The 18,279-nt window shown below is 37.5% G+C and overlaps 1 protein-coding gene across 3 annotated transcripts in view; it reads right to left on the reverse strand.

The window, feature by feature from the left end:
- LOC145993870 (Fanconi anemia group A protein homolog) overlaps positions 1–18,279 on the reverse strand; it is a 119,073-nt gene that overhangs the window by 86,588 nt on the left and 14,206 nt on the right. For all 3 annotated transcript variants that reach the window (XM_083129736.1, XM_083129735.1, XM_083129734.1), the window contains exons 4-5: positions 15,418–15,783; positions 11,951–12,024 (exon numbers count right to left, since the gene is read on the reverse strand). In XM_083129736.1, coding sequence (XP_082985862.1) covers positions 11,951–12,024; positions 15,418–15,783 — 440 coding nt within the window. The remainder of the gene's footprint in view (positions 1–11,950; positions 12,025–15,417; positions 15,784–18,279) is intronic.

An 18,279-nucleotide genomic window follows, 5' to 3' on the forward strand; every position in this document is an offset into this window, starting at 1 on the left:
TCACGAATTTGAAGTTAAAATTTGGGGGTCACGTGTAGAAATTACAAAATAAGTTAAATTGAGTGGTCTGCGATCGGCACGATTGCTCATTATTTACCGGAAGATTTTGTGTTTCCAATACCTAAAAAACGAAATATACACTGCTGCACAAAACTTAAACAACTCGAACGAAGTAGGACTAAACGAAAGGAAAATGTCAATTCACCATGTTTAATGAACATAAGGAAGGTACAGATGAACAATGCAACACAAATGAACACCAACAATGCAGATATGGTGTACAGGGTGGCCAGAAAGTTCAGTACCACTACAACACTACATGAAAAGCTGAAATCTGAGAGGGCACAGGCTGTCAATACGGTGTGTAACCACCTAGGACAGACACACAGGCACGACATCTGGCCTCCATGCTGTGGATCAGTGTGGTTATCAAGTCTTGAGAAAGACAGGGCTATTCCTCTAAGAGGGCTGTCTTCAGTTCAGGAATTGTTCGTGGTGGCGGATTGCAATGCGCTATTCTTCGCCCAAGAGCATCCCAAACATACTCGATTGGATTAAGGTCCAGCGAGTATGCAGTCCATTCAATATGGGTAATGTCTTTTGTCTCCAGATAATCGGACACAAGATGTGCACGGTGTGGGTGTGCATTGTCATCCATGAAAAGTAAGTCCAGACCAAATGCTCCATGGAAGTTGCGAACACGTGAATGGGGAATTTCATCCCGATAACGTTGTGCCGTCAAAGTTTCTGTTCCACAATATGGAGGTTCGTTTTCCTATCCAGCATGATACCACCCCACACGATGATGGAACAACCTCCAAAGGACGACCTTTCAACAATGAAGTTAGGGTGATATTGTGTTTCTGGCTCTCTCCACATGGATGTCTGAGGATAGGCTGTATAGAGACTCATCAGAGAACATTAGTCGTGCGAACTGGCCTTCTCCCCATTTGACATGTTCCTGACACCAAGTGTATCACGCATGTTTGTGCTCCTGTTTCAATGGCACACACAGCACAGGCCTCCTGGCATACAATCCTGCTTTATTCAGCTGCCTATGAACAGTTCCACGACTAACACGTCGTCCCATAGCTTGAAACAAATCATTTGCCAGTTGAGAGCAGGACTCTTGGCAGTTACGTTTGCCAGTGATTGTGAAAAACCGGTCATCAGCTGCTGATGTCATCCTCGGATGGCCTCCTCCATGACGTCTACTGACAGTAGGACCATTTTTGAAGCAAAGTCACAACCCTGACACAACACTTTTATTCACATTGAATTCACGTGCCACTTCCACTTGGGACCGACACATTTCCAGTCGTCCAATTATTCAACCTCAGTCAACGTCACTCAAAAGGTGTCTAGGATTAATTTCAAGGTGCCTGCACTTGATATCCCACTCACGAACCACCACTTCACTGCTTGAGGACTGGGACAATACTAGGCTGTGGTTTGCGCTGGCAGGCACAAGCTGTTAATCTTGGTTTATAAGGTGTTGCTCACACTGCCTGTGCTTGTTTATGTTTGTACATGTCTCATACGTCGTACAAGTGTTGAATGGGCACCACATCTCACCTATCCCACGTTGTACAGAGTTGCTTAAGTTTTGTGGAGCAGTGTAAATTCCTGATATTACTACGACCCCAAATTTTAACTATGTTTGCCTATCCTAACCTAACCTAACCTTACTGTGAATGGTTCATGGGGCTATCCATCGATGGTTTGTGGGGCTACCGTGCGTGGTTTTTCGACCCCAAATTTTAATTATGTTTGCCTTGCCTAACCTAACTTAACCTAACCTTACCGAGAATGGTCAATGGGGCTATCAGTGAATGGTTTTGCGCTAATTGTGATTACGAACCAATAAAAAATCTTATTTTTGTAGCACTTTAATGGCAAAGTTCATCATCGAAGATGCCATTTTCATATCCTGCAATTTTATGATTGATGCACTGTTGCCAAACTTACGTGTAATCAAATCAGTCCAAATTCCACATGTTCTTCTACATCGTGATTGTCACTGTCACATGTAAGCACCTTCTTTGGGCAAAATACCGAAATCCATAAGTTTATTAATTAGCCCACAGCCATCCTCCTGCACACTCCACCCAACAATCTGTACAACATTAACAACTTTTTTACTGTTCTTTTCCGCCATTTTTACACGATCCATGCTCTCCAAGTATGAAATCAACAGTGTGGCAATGCTGTAGACAGTGTAACTAATTGAGAACATCAATTGTTCATATTGTAGAGATATGGTGATTACAAATACGAGGAAACCTTGTCAAGAGAATATTTACGCTTGTTTATTCACTGGAATTGTCCGACCAGCGAGTGATCCCAAGAATGATCAAACTTTGTAACTTCCGTGAAGCAATGACGGAAAGGCAAATGCGTGGATCTAACATGATCCAGCGTGTTCGAAAGGTGTAATAACCTTTCGAAGCCAAAGATCATAAAAGGAAGCTCGCCCCAGAGCTCACTCTCATTAGTCACTCATTGAACTCTCATTAGTCTTTCATTACTCTTGGATTACTCTACCACACATTACAACTTACTGAACTACGACGACGGTACACGAAGTTATGGCTGCATAAGAATGAAGCCAGTCACGCGGGATTGCTCGGATCAGTGAGTCAAGGGTCACCGTATCGAACCTTGACATCAGTCACAATTCGGTCTGCAAGAAGAATCTGGACAAGAACATCATTCGCCTACCAGGTATGAACAAGCGTAAATAACCTTTAAATTCAACCTTCCATATCTCACTCCTCTAGTCGGAGCAGGTTCAACTGACAAGTAATATTTAAGCTCTACCTAAAATGTATTATTGAAGCATCCCTGTGACCTCAGATCCCAGGTAAGACGGGATTACAACAATATCAACAAATATGGCTAGCATACTTGTATACGGAGAATCATTGCGAGAATTGAAAAGCTTATTTTACAACTTCTACACGTTAATGAACAATTTTTTCACCTCACCCCTTTTTCACCTCACCCCAACATGTTACCCTTTTTCACCTCACCCCAACATGTTAACTTGAGATAAATCATCACGACTAATTATTTCGTGAGTATAAGACGTAGCATAGAAATTACAGAAGGGTCCGGTATTGTAAATTCTTGCCTGAATAACGTTGAGTCGTTTACTGTTGATTATGTTATTTGAAGTCATACATGCTGCTGCTGTGAAGAGATAGATGTTGGTTGGTGATGCTGTATTTCCTGCAGTCTTGAACAATTTTGGTCCCATTTTATTTCTCTTTTTTGTTTTTGTATCACTTAACATTGAAAATATTCTTTCAGTTTCCGCATTAGAATGTGGCAATGTTAGCACTATTTTCACGAGAGTGGAAATGTTTTCAAAAAAGAACTTGCCGTGAAAGTTCTTGGTAACCGATAACATGTTCCAAAATTCTGATGGAGATTTGTTAGTTACTTCTTTTTTCTCCTCCTCGCTAAAGTATCCAGATGAACTAATCTATTCATTCCAAACCAAGCACGAAGAAAGTGCAACTGACTGGCGAGTAAGCTTTGCACCTTTGCACAATAAAATGTTATTTTCCAAGATTGAAAGAAGTCCCTACGATTTCCCTCATTTGGCAAAATCTGTCCCTACGTCGGCGAAATATAGTGAAAAGTCCCTATGCATAGGGACATGTCCCTACGGTTGGCATCACTGCCGACAGGTGTCGCATTCGTGCAGTATGAAGCGCCCTCTCGTGGCTGACAACTCCCCCAATAAGCTGCCGGCTCTCTCACGACAACTGAGGATAAAGTAGCAATGTCTAATCTGAGATTAGATGTCAGAAATAAGGTGCCAGAAATATTTGTATTTGGGAGGACACCTTTTCCAGCATCCTTGAGACAAGGTACATGCTTATTTCAATTGTAATTGTATCTGTAATTGTGAAAAGTGGAAACATTACAAAACAACCGGTTTCTGTTATGGACTTCCTGTAATGCAATTTGCCAGACTAGTTGCATGACGGAGCCACCGAGCGGCCGACGCTCTCGCGGTAAACGACTGAAATAACCTCCCTGTAGAATTGGCATTCACTAACATGTGAAAGTTTCAAAAGAACACATTACTCGAAAAACACAACTACACTATTTTCTTCTTTAATGCTTTCATCTTTTCATCAACTTCTTCGATTCCCTTTGCAGATCTCTCGAGGATTTTAGCTTTGTTTGTACTCAGTTCTTTCAGTTCTGCCATACTCTTTTCCTCTCTTCTAAATGAGTCTTCTGAGTTTCTGTTGTATCATGCTTCCTTCCACTTTCCATTTTCATTCCTTGCTGCATGGATTAAAGATTTTGTTATAGGGACTTTTTCAACCCCTCCATAACTTACAATTGCATCATGTATACATCGTTGGGCAATAAGTGAATCCTCACCAAGATTATCCACAAGACATTGCTTATTTACAGAGAAACTGCATTCATCAGAAGCATTTCCATGTGAAACATTAAAATCTTCTGGACAAACAGTATAAAGGCACTGTTGTTACAGTCTTCAAAAACTGTCATCCACATCTGATCCAGTCGATCAACAGCAATGTCAAAATTTTTCATTCTTGCAATCACACTGTCATTACTACATAAGTCAGTATGGAACCATTTTATATCATCTGCAGCAGGACCAGAAAAATGGCACTTTTCAACTAGGACTTGTAATGCCACTTTTCCATCCAAAGCAGATGCTGGAGAGAGACATGCTGCACCATAGGTGAGCCTATATTCCAATGGTGATCTCATACATATCTCCTTACACAAACATTGTAATATTTTCAGACAATCTTCACGAAAATGTAACACCTGAATGTCAGATAGTTTCACAGATCTAAATGCTGCTCAGGTTGCAAATCCAATGTCAACTTCTTTTGCAGAACACACACATTGTGGGTCAGTTAGATTTAGTTTCAAGAGATCTTCAGAACTTACAGCTTCAAGCAGAATGGACTTCTTTATAAACCTGGACATAAGGGATTTCAGTAGTTTGAGCAAATGTTCATAACGGGAAGGCATCATTGGTGAATCAGACAGAAACCGGACAAGAAAGGGTTCTATATCAGCTGCTGAAAGAAAGCTAGCCTGACTGGTAACAGAGGATTGCTCACTTGTGACTTAATAGTTTTAAAGCTTTCACACCTTGGTTGTTCCTTTGTACCAGAAACTCTGTCAGCAAAGGTTTTCAGAAATGGTAAAAGGTACTGTGCTTTTTCCACCACACTTCCATTGTCTAACCACTGAATTGGACAAAGCGTTTTTGGAAAAACTTTTGATCCTGTAATTCTTGTGAAATCTGCTCTCTGAGCTGGACCATTTTTAAATAAATTGTGCACTGCTCTTAAGAGTACCACTATGTTCCAACCAGAACTCTGAAAAGATGCTTTGAAAGCACCATGAAGAACATGAAGTCCGCAGCTTCCTATTTCCAGCAATGTTGTACTTTCTGGCTCATTAATAGCCACGTTTTCCTTGAAAAAGGTGAGAAATTTCCAGTTAACTGCTGCTCCATCCATGGATATTTGCACTATGTTTTTCAAACTGATACCTTTTACACCTTCTTGAAATGCCAGGAGCAACTCACTAACTTTGGTATGGCCCAGAAACAAAAATACAAATTTTTCCAGAAAAATAGTAAATTTCCCTGACTTTTCCAGAAAAATAAAATTCCCTGACTTTTCAAGGTTTTCCAGACTGGTAGACACCCTGTATATAATATTTTATACTTTATAACAGTATCAGTAAATTTATATTGTTAAAGTTCTACATTGGTTTATCGTTACTGCATACTAAACCACTGAGAAAATGCACAAACTGAGTTCTTGTGGTTTCTAGGTGACTTAGTAATGGGTGGCCACTTCCATTTCAACAATTTCTTTTACTGAAAACATGCCTTACTTACAAATACATTCTCCAGTAAATTCAAAATTGTTGTTGGCAATACAGGTAAATATTTTGGAGTTAATTTCTGCCAAATTATTTTATTTATAAACAGCAAGAAATACACTACAGAGAGGACACAAGGTTTGAATTGAATGAAATTTCTTAATAAAATCCAAGATAAATATTACATGGTTAAGAAAGCTGTCAGATGATATTATATGCAATAATTAAATCATATTCATTGTGAATTAAGAATTTACATGTTCAAGAAATGCCAAATAAACTATGGCATTTAATACTTCTTGAAAGATAATGTGAGAAATGTACTTCAACCAAGAATCACTGGAACCCTGACTTTACATTTGCACATTCTACATTTTCTCCATAATACATTCAATCTTTTTGGTCCCAATGTAAGAAAATGTAAAATTATCCCTGATTTTACATTCTCCTGCATTATTTTTTCTTCAGAAAAACAATGAAATAAAAATTTCAACATATGCCAAATGCTGTTTCTTATACATCATAAATTATAATCCTGCAAATTTCACAAATTTTAATTAAAACAAGTTTTCATTTCTTACAGTAGTTGCTATTGTATTTATTGTGTGCTCAAGTATTAACTGTTCATTAATATCTTACACAATTTTTACACACAGTATTCTGCATTTTTGTTCTTGCTTATTCAGATTTTTCATTTCCTCCCGTGACATGGACATTTTGTGTTAAAATTTCCATCTAAAACTGTGGAAGGTGGTTTTGTTCATCAGTCTATCAACTGGAACAAACATCCTACAGAAATCAGCAGGTGAAAAAAAAGGGTAAAACCATTGCACCATGCCATGGGATGTGGATGTAAGATTCTACACATTCCCAATCTCAGCCATAGTGGAAGTGATGTGATCAACACCATGCTCCAAGCTGCTCTTACCCAGACTGCCCCAGGTATGATTGGCAGCTAAGGTAAAAACAGGCACATTTCATTCTCTTCTACATGTTACATTGTTGTCAGTGTGGTATTTAAGAAATTTCCAGAGGGGGGGAAATTCTACTAACTGTCTAGAGGCCACATGAGATAATGATTTATATGCTGTGTGTGTGTGTGTGTAGCTATATACACACATGTTTGTGGCTGCTAGAGGAGAGGGGTTGTGGGGGGGGGGGTTCTCGACAATTTTAAATGGTAAATGGGTCACTTCACACTTCGTTTTATGCCACTCAACTTTGTTTTAAACAAAAAGAGCTTTGAATAAAACATATTTTAAATAATTGCTAAAAATTGCAGATTTAATTTTGTATCTTGACAGAAAGAAAACACCAAGTCCACTTTATGATCAGAACAGCTAATCGGGACTGAGCCTACAATTTTGATATTGAGATTTTGACACCCATTCCCAGAAATCTCTAGTCTGGGCCTAACTTTTGGGGATCTGAATCGAACTTGGACATAACTTTAGGGGAAGGGGTAGAATCAAAAAGTTTCCTACCCCATAAAAATAGGGCCCAAGACTACTTTGCTAAATTACGGTTACATTTCCGAAATCTTAAAAATTACTCACTAACTTGCTTCTCAGGTCCCAGGAGGTTAACAAAAATTTCATGAGCTTCTTAATTCTGAAAATTTGTTAACTGGGCGAGTGCTCCCGCCAAGTTACGGCTAATTTGTATGGGGCTTCTTGAATACAAGACAATAGCGATTACCACTATTATATATCTAACGCCCATCATTGTGTACGTAATTTCATAATCAATTGTTGTTACGGAACTGATTAAGAGAATGAATTCAATATCGATTCTTCTGTACGTTTAGTCATGATATTTTATAAATGTGTTTAGCTTGCTGCAAAATTACAAAACTACCAACATGACAACGCATACTCAAACTGATTTTTTTTTCCAACAAAGGATACCACATTCCAACTTGCCAATGTGTTTTAGTTTGATTGATTGATTGATTTAGTTTATTTTACTTCACTTTCCTGCCACTTTTGGCTAATTGCAAGAGGGGTATGAGTGATATGATGAAATTGATGAATGGACACTCACAAACATCCATGCCCAAGTTGGGATTCCAACCTGGGAACCTTGTGCACTCCGCCACAGGGACCGGCCCATGTGTTTTAATTCAGTGATGTTGAAAGATAATGTATGTGTAACATCACTAGATACATCAAGCCATGGCCGTATAATTTTTCAATTGTTATTTTTTTCATAGGCAACCAGCAATCAAAAGGAACTCACCACTTTAATACTCCCACCATCTTGTGCAGATCCACTTGCTAATTTTCAGAACCCACCCTTTGACCAACACAGCCTTCACCGCCACCAGCTTTCGTTCATTTTCAAGGCAGATTCCTGATATTGCAGAGTCTGGAACTCGTAATGCTAACTTTTTCCACTAACATTCTAGCTTCACAAAGAAATCTAGTTCATTGTTCTAAAAAAAGAGCACACTTGTTCTTTAAAAAATGTATCCGAAAAGGGCTATCATGCTCACGTCAAAAAATTCCATGAAGGCTATCTTCGTGTACTATTGTTCCACTCATACAAATACAGACACAGATTAGAAATAGGTTCTATGGTTCTGTGGTGACAAGTTCGAGTCACGTGGCAACTCATTTGTAACTTTCACATTGATTGCGGTGGCATTTTCCTGCTAAATTCCGTGGACAAATAAAAGGGAAGAGAGGAGGTGGTCTTCGACCCTGGCCACTTGTTTGACAGTTCCAGGAATACAGTAGTGCTTGAGGCCACATCTGTGTTCGCCAAATGGAGCTTGCAGTTGTCTGACAGAAAAGTGTTGCAATTGTGAAAGTGGGAAAAAGTAACTAAATTGCCAATAATTTATCATTTCCATCCCAAATATCATTCCCCCCCAGGGATAAAATTTATCAAGCAGAGAGGGGAACACAAGTATAGAGGGGGGGGGGGAATTCCCCCATCCCCCCCTACAAATACCACACTGATTGTTGTAAGGAATGGAATTGATTGTGTAGATTCTTGATCTATTTATTTGGTTTCTATTTTAATTCCCGATTCTCACAGAGTTGAAAGCAGGGTGAATGAACATGATGACAAGTAATTCACCTATTACTTTTGTCAGTACTTTTATTCTGGGGAGAAAGATTCCGGTACTCTTCAAGTTGGTTTGTTTTTGTGTTCATCATAAGAACTACTGAAACCACAGTGGTATGTTCATATATAATAACCTATAACAAGGTGATGGCATGGGCTCTGACAGGAAAAAATACTAACTTCTGCCATTTGGTGTGTTCATGGATCAAAGGATGGGTGAGTGCTAAAACAACTTTATGCAGGGATATTGTCAGAAAAAATTTCACATGGGATCCTGATTGAATTAGGTTATTTCATATTGCTTTACTGCCACTTTTGACTAATTGTGATGACCATCTGAGATCACTCACCCTGATAAACATACTGGTCTTCTGCATGACTATCATCTTCCTTTCGAACTGGGCATCTTTGTATAAATTAGCGGGCATGGTGATATTTGAAACATAAACTTACTGGGTCCCTCAGGAATGCTTAACTTTGAAGCAAAGCAGGGTTTTCTAGGTCGGAAATGCTGCATGGTCATTATTTGATGCAGAGTTGAGTAACAGGAAGCTACAACTGATAACAAATCATCATTAGAGACTGGATTTTAAAGGGAATTCCTTTTTTTTCTATTTTCCAACAGGATCATGGAATAAATAACCAATGTTGATAATTATCTTCAACCAACAAGATTACATGGTTTCGACTTCCCTTTTTTAGCCAACATTCTCTTTTTTCCTCTTTTTTAAAAACATTTTTCTTTCAGGTCCCTTTATTGACTCGTTTTTCAGGCTACATTCCACTTTTTTCCCCCTTTTTAAAAAATATCTTCCTTGGTTCCTTTATTAACAAGACATCAAATATTTTTAATGAAGATTAGGCATACACAGGAGATGTAATAAACATAAAATATTTTGTACGACTGTATTTTCCCTAAACAAAACATTCAACAATTGTCTATTTGGTGCTGCTTGGAGGAAAGAAAGAACAAGCGCTTCTACCTCACCTTCCCTCCACGAGTGTTGGGAGTATGTTGCAGCGATTGTTGCAACAATGCGATCTGGGCTTACACAGCAACAAACACATTGTAAGCGGCACACCTGTTGAGTTGAAAGTCTACTTATCTGCTAGATTTAGACTCATTGTGAAGTTTCTTAGATACTTTTAACTTTACTGTATTGAATGTCAATGAAATGGCAAAGGCAGGTACAAGCGGAAGCAAGCTATGCAATGTAGTAACAGATGGTAAAATTATTCATGGTACTTTACTTTCAAAAAAAGGAAATGAAAAAGGACTACTTTATTTTTACTTTCCACTAAAAATATTATTCTAAATGAAAGCACAATATATACCATTCATATCAAAAAGGGATACGTTAAATTTCTTGAATTTTATACCTTACTTAATATGAAATTTAGTGTATCCCTTTTTATATATGAATGGTATATATTTTGCTTTCATTTAAAATAATATGTTTAGTGGAGTGCAAAAATAAACTCTGGTCCTTCTTCATTTTCCTTTTTTTTTTTTGGATATAATTTTCCCTTTCTTTTTGTCCTTTTTAGAGTAAAAATTTTCCTTTTAAAAATCCAGTCTCTATCATCATCCTTGTGTTTTCAAAGTCAACTCTTATGCACTGATAGATTAATTGTGATTGGGTCTACAGTTTAAAGTGGGATATGAACCACTATGTGGCTCCATTGAGTATCAAACTCAGGAACACTTGATTACAAGGCAACGATGCCATCTAGGAATCCAGACAATCATCTTTTCACACTAAATCTCATACTTAGTTGGAGGGCTATGAAAGTTAACAAAGAAATCTGTTCATATCAATAACAATAACCCATGGCACAACAGCCCCTGATGGTCAATGCCATGAACCTCCAGTAGTTGTTGTAGGCTTTCCATGCTTGGGTTACACTACTCATTCATAGCTCCTCAATTTCCTCGCAATGGTGGGTGGCCAGCATTCCAATACACTGGCCATAATCTCAGGATAAAAGTTGTTACCCCCCCCCCCCCCCCCCGCAAGAGACTAGAACACAAATTCTGATGCCTTAGACCGTATGGCCTAATCTCAATGATGAGGACGAGTGGTGATATGATGAAATTGATGAACGGACACTCCATGCTGGGATCAGTTATCCAACTTGCCAGTAGCAGATAACTGTTAACAAGGGCCTCTAGTAGACTTGCTACCTTGTGTTGATCCAAAGTTGAGTGTTCCTGGAGGCACCCATTGCTACCACTAAGCAGATACGACTGTTATCAATATCAGAAAGTATCAGTTGAAATTTAATCAGCAATACCAGCGACCGGCCTCTGTGTCAAGAGTGGTTAGCACAGCATGCTACGATGCCAGTGGTTCCAGGTTCGTATTCCAGCCTGCGTATATGCGTTCTTTGTGAGTGTCCCTTCATCATATCACCACTCATCCTGGTCTTCGTGATTAGTCAAAAGTGGCAGAAATTCAAAGTAAAATAAACCAAATCAATCAAGCAATACTAGCTGATACTTTTCCAAAGTTGGGTATCTCTGGAGTTCCCAAAAACGCCATGCAACCTTTTGCACAATGCACAATCTTCATTACATGAGCAACAACATTGTGAAGAAAACTGATTTTGTGATTGCATAATTATTTAGTGTGAAAATATGAATATTTTAAAGCACAACTCTGGTAAATTGTTATGATAAAATTCCAGGAAAAAGCATATATCTTTAAAGTCATAACTATTCTGAAACACTACGATTTGTTACAATTTTCTAGTATCAATATGCTGGGAGTACTAGCTCAGTCCTATTTCATAACAGCAGAACCTTGATTCTTGTTTTTTCCAGGAACTTGTGAGTAGAGAATGTACAATGCACAAAATGTAAAATTGAAAAAAAAATGTGTAAAATGTTTTAGTAAGACCTAGAAAGTAAACTGTACAAAGTGATGAAATTCAGCAACAGAAATTCAAGCTTCCACTCTTGTTCACGAGTACTTACCGTGCAAGGTAACTGGAGAAATCAACAATATTCCCAGAGTGTAACAGCCACAACACTTCCAGCGGCACATCCACCTAAGATCAAATGAAACATATTAAGACAGCGTCAACTTGTCGAGTCTATAAACACAGCTGGCAATGTGAAATGGTTGCAGATATAGATAATTCTGCCACTCAACCCACCTGGATTCTTCAGAGATTGGGAGAGGAATAAATGTGACATGTGTGTTAATCCCACCAACCTATTTTAACTCATATGTAAAACACTCCATCATTCGATGAAGAACCCAGTTGGGTCTAAAAAGTGGGATCATTATTTAAGGTATAGATCGTCTAAAGACCAAATATTTCGGGGATCGTTGAAAGGCTTTGACAGCCTTTGGCCACTCACTTGCAAGCGAGTGGAACATAAAGGGTAAGGGGTGATACCCCTGATAAATGAAGCACTAAACACAATTTCTTATAAAAACACTTCTATCGACTGGACAGGTATGGTGAGGAAAGACATAAGGAATGTTCGTTTACTTGTAGCTCTGCTGCAATCTCTTCTCCGCTGGTCCTTGGATCGATGCAGTCCTACTCTGTAAAAACACGGACGAGGGAGCGATTCTTGGGGCTCCTAAACTCTAGACGCGCGTAAACCGTTGTTCTAAATAATGAACTTCAACTTTCTGATCATTCATTCTTCCTTCTTAACTAACGACAACTAAAGAGTTCTCTTGCAATAACTGAATCAACGTTAACTGAAAGCAACAAAGACTGAGTTCTTTCGCAACTACTGACTTGGATGAAAAATGGGAAACAACTAAGAAAGGGAAATTCTCTCGCGACCTATTTAAATGAAATTTGAACTATCGCCCGTTAAGACGGTTGACTCGATCGTGTCCTTTGGCAACGGCGAATCTGAGGGAAAACACTGATTTCCTGATTTTCATACTGTGTCGGCCTAATGCAATGTCAGCGGTTGTTTTTTAACTTTGCTGAAGGTCGCTGTCGTAATTAGCTTTTAAGAAGCTCTTTTTCAATGCTTCAGTGGGACCCTTTTTATAACATGATCAGCCTATTTATTTTGATGCCTGGGTCCTAGGTTCGACTCACACCTGCAGCGTGATACGATATATCTAGTCATTAGCCTTTTGCACTATAGCAGGGTTTTAAGTATTTAAAAATTATCCGGCTAAAGATGTGCCAGCTGCCACGTTATAATGCTGACAACATGTGGTATAAAGCTCAAACATTTTTTTTTACCAAGTTCAGTAGTGAGTACAAAAGGCTAAGAATATGTATGAATTGAAAGCTTTAAACGTGAAGCACAGCTTGATTTCAGAAAACTCAAATTTTGAGGAAAATAACACTAAAGAGTGAGAAAAATAAGTTGTTTTTTTTAAAATTCATGATCCTAGATATAAGTGTTGCAAAGTAAGTACACTGGTCATAATAATATAACTGTGGTTTGTTCAAAAATAATTATAACCTCATTCATCAGACAAAAAAAAGTACTAAACACATGTCCTTTCTGCTACATAGCTTATAAAAACTGACAGATGAGTGAACCCCAAAACACCAATAACCTTTTCTGGCCTTTCATTCTAATTTGTATTTTCTTCCTGTAACCTGATTTTAACCTTTAGAAGACAGCTGGTTTTGTATAAAACCAAATTGTACTGGATGTATCATAATTGAGTAAACAACATAAATAATTTATTTTGACTAAACTATATGGGATACGACAAAGATATTTGTTTTGTATAAATCAGTAACACTTCAAGTTTCTATGAACGTCTACAAATGTTCAACATAATACCCTCCTAACTGTGGAATGAAAAACATCACCAAATTCTCTGCTTGCTCGCCTTGTTGATTTTTGTGGGCCATGTTGGAACATTTCCTGCACATGATCAACATTTTCCAAATTAGGTGGTCTTTGTGTGTGTTTCTTCACACACAAACAATCAGTTTCAACAAAAGATTTGTGCCAATTGTAAATTGTTTTTCTTGTGGCGCCAGCTTCTTGTAGATAGTATGGAATTCCTGTACAATCATTTAAGACTTTGTTTCATGGAACTTTTAAGACACAACCTGCTTTCTCTGGACCTGTGGAAGTTGCCATTTTCCTTAACATTACAGCAGCGCTATAATGACCATGTTTACAAAAGTCTTGCACATGAAAACAAAACTTGAAGATTTTCTCGTTGTTGTGTTTCAGATAATCTTTTAACAATAAACGTGATAAGTTGTTTACTGTATACGTCTGGAGAGTTGGTTTCAAACAAAACCACCTCCAAAATACAGCAATTAACACACCATTTCTCGAAAACTACAGATGATAATTCAGTTCTGTTTTATTTGTTCATTTATATAAATATGAAGGTATGCCATACTCGAATGACAAAGCACTTAAGAATGTTATGGGATAGATCTTATAAGTAAACTTCAGATTTTTAGGTTCTAAAAAAAGGTACTTTTAGGTTCCTAAAATAGGCTCTAAAAATCCTAAAATAGGTTGTAAAAATCCTAAAATAGGTTGTAAAAATCCTAAAATAGGCTCTAAAAATCCTAAAATAGGTTGTAAAAATCCTAAAATAGGTTGTAAAAATATTCAATTAGACTAAAATATCCTGAAGTAGATTCCAAAAAACTTAAAATGGTTCAAAGATCCTGAAAAATACTAATTAGGTAGAATTGCTAAAAAAAATTGAAAGGAACCGTGAGAAATTTTAACAGATTAATGTAACCATCAAAAATATTAATTTTCTAACCAAATTTTCATATCTCTGCATAATTTTCAAAATGATAATTATTGTACCGTCAGCAAAAGTTACTGCAATATGATGAATTAATTATGTATAATTTCCTGCACAATACATAACATTTTTTACACTATCCTTAGACAAAACCCTGCCTTTTATCTGCGAGGATCATCTTATATGCTGAAAATGATCTTTAAGCAGATGCTTAGTCAATGGTGGAAATTTGACTGCTAGAAAGCACCAAAAGAAAGTGGATCAGAAGTTTGCGCAATAGTGGCGCCAGACATTTTGTTTTGTTTAGAGCTTCAAACACAATATGGACTTAGAGGGAGGGAAATCGGCAGAGAGTATGTTTCAAACAAGTTAGTCATTGATTTTTTTCATTACCAAACAGAACAAATCGCTCTGCATGATGTAAAAATAATATAAAACCTTAAAAAAATATATTAAAAAATGCAAAAAAGTTTGATTTAGGTACACAAACCTAAAATAGGTTCTAACAAGCCAAATAGGTTATTTTAGGCACTATAAAACTTAATCAGTTGTTGTGTTTTTTTAATGAAACGCTGATGTAACTTTTTTATTTCTTGTTTACCTGCGTAGGAAAAATAGGTTAAAAACCTAAAATCCGAGGTCTACTAATAAGTGGGCTATTTATTCTTCAACCACCACTTTTAGTTTTCTGCACGAAACATGTTTTCACCACATGTGCACTTACCAAATTACAACATTCCGTGAATAGGTTATCCGCATTCAGTTTGTTCACATGGGCAAGATGGTGGATGACCAAAATAAGAGCCTTGATCAACATTATCTTCTCCAAAGAAAGCAAATGCTCTGAGGGTATGGATTCTTCGGGTATATCCATGGGAGTTTCCGAACAGCACCGCAGGACATGGTCATTTTCCAGTATGTTCTTTAAAGCATCTAAGCACAGCCTATCTGCAACATTATCAGTCATTAAGCTGGAGTGGCTTTCAAAGAATACCAGGATGTTAGATTTTGTGTGGCTTCCCAGTCTATCTCTTCTGACACCATCTTTCGGGGCATCTGATGCTTGAGTATGATGAGCCTGTATGTGAACCTATAGAGGGATATAATCTATTAATACTTTATAAGTACTGGAGTTGAAGGAGTTACATATTGGCCACAATAAATGTCATCACCTTAAATTGGTGTGAGTTTATTGAGGTATGCATACTGCATAATAAGTCAGTTTTTTTTAAAAAAAATCATTCATATTAGCTTGTCTCTTGATTTAGATTTTGTATGTGTTCGATTACTTAAGGTATACTTTCTTTATCTCATATTTATGTTAATTGTAATGATGAATATTTATTTTAGTTTTGCTATTTATCATTGATTTTTCTGCTATTTTGGCTATTGCAACAATAAAGATGAGTGATGATATGATGAAATTGATGGATGGGGCCCCTGGCATCGTAGCATGCTGTGCTAACCACTTCGCCAGAAGGTCGGCAAAAGAAAGAATGAATACGATGAAACAACCCTGTCATGGTAAGAAAACTCAGAACCTTCATATGAAAAACAATGAACGTTAGGGAAAGCACCGGAATAGTTAAAACCTATAATAACATACATGAAAATGAGTGTGAAAATTTAAATTATTCACGGATATGAACCATATGTCACATGTACGAAAATAAAGATATGGGAGGGGGGTCTGGAAGCACCGAGAATCTTCCACATCGTCATGACTTTCAAAAATTTGCTGCGAGGCTGACTTTTGCCAATGACTAGTACTTATCTCCTCCTCCCACTGCACACACTTGTTTGTAACTCCATTTTATGCTTGACAATGCCAATGAGAAGCCAGTGAAATGTACAAGATTGTAAATTTTTATTTTTATGTGCTGTGTTTGATCTTTTCCTGCTTTCTGACAGATAGGATGAACATAAAAACCAAGCTTAGGATTAATTGTCTCATTATTTATAAAGGGTGTCTCAGAAGATGGGACATTACATTGCTGCTCAAGAGATGGGTAGTTTTATGACTTGATGATGATGTCCAGTAGATTACGAGCTCTTCTAAGCAACCATTGCTGCAGTTCTAAAGTGAGAATCATAGAACTTAAGACCTTCTGTAAACAAAAGCACGTGTACCCTAACAGTGTTGCAAACTTATGAAAAAAAATAATCCACATAGCCTACAAGGTGTAAAAACATCCCATTTGTCAACAGATGGGGAATAAGCAGTGTATCACTGAGGACCTGTTAAAAGTTATTGAATGTATGTAAAAAAAAATAATAAAAAAATGTACATTTTGCCTGGTGGCCGACTTTCAGACTCATCACCGAAGTTCCCTGGCTTGAATCCCGGCATGGGTGTTATTTGTGAGTGTCCCTTCATCAATTTCATCTGACGATCAATCATTCTCATCGTCGGGATTAGCCAAAAGTGGAAGAAAAGCAATACTAAATTTAAAAAAATCAAATACAAAATTTATATCTTATCCCCCAGGAGTAAGACGGTTCCGTACCAAAGGATTAATTTTCTCTCATCTTTTACTAAAAAAAAACTTGCTAGAAGAATGTGACACATTGAGATAAATTAAGTTTTGAAACCGGGGTTTCTTCATTAAATGTATTTGATGTTTGAAAGTGTTATCATTTATTATTATAGATAATGAAAGTAAGTTAATACATATGATTTGATTGACTAAATTAATAATTTTTAATTAGATAAAAATAATGGAAATAACTAATTTGGTTTGATTCATTTGATTTATTTTACTTCCCCTCTTGTGCCACTTATGGCTAATTTGTGAAGATGGGGATGAATGATGATGATATGATGAAATCGATGAATGGACATTCACAAACATCCATGCCCAGGCCACGATTCGAACCCGGGACCCCTGGTGTCGTAGCCCGATATGTTAACCACTCCGTCATGAGGGATGAGGGGGGGGGGAGACTAACTAATTTGGAATTCAAATATCGCCTATCCCTCATTGTCTCGTAACTAATGACAAATGTGCGTGTCTCAACGTGGTCGATCTACACCTCAATTATGCAGCGAAGACACCAAGGGAAACTAAAACTGCAACTTATAGAAGCATAAAAGTGGGGAAAGAAGACTGTAGAATACAGAAATATTTTGAGGCAGTCACATTTTATTGTACGCTACATATAATATAAAATGCATATTTGCGGGTGAATTTTTAAATATTGTCACATTTTTCATCTCTCTTGTTGAGAGGTGTTCATTTTAAATCAACATCCCTCACCCTACGGCCTGCCCTCCTTCACCCGCAAAAGTATTCCGGAGTGTGAGGATGCCACCATCCGGATGGTGAACACCTCTGAATTATAGATCGACTCCTGCGTCCCACCCCCTCATCCCTCCAGGAGGATCGTCACTGACAATGTGAAATCACACTATCATATGCCGACATTCGACATACCACTTCTGTTTCTGTACTTGACTTAGTGAGAAGTACTGAGGTTGGCAACAGCCTAATAACGGATTTCTTCCGCATCATGTAGTCCGTTCTATGAAAGTACGCTAATGGAAGAAAAACGTGTAAATTACATTGGATCATACATTTTAAAATAT

Source organism: Lepisma saccharinum, chromosome 10 (genome assembly GCF_977018435.1).
Source record: "Lepisma saccharinum chromosome 10, izLepSacc3.1, whole genome shotgun sequence".
Taxonomy (NCBI): Eukaryota; Metazoa; Arthropoda; class Insecta; order Zygentoma; family Lepismatidae; genus Lepisma; species Lepisma saccharinum.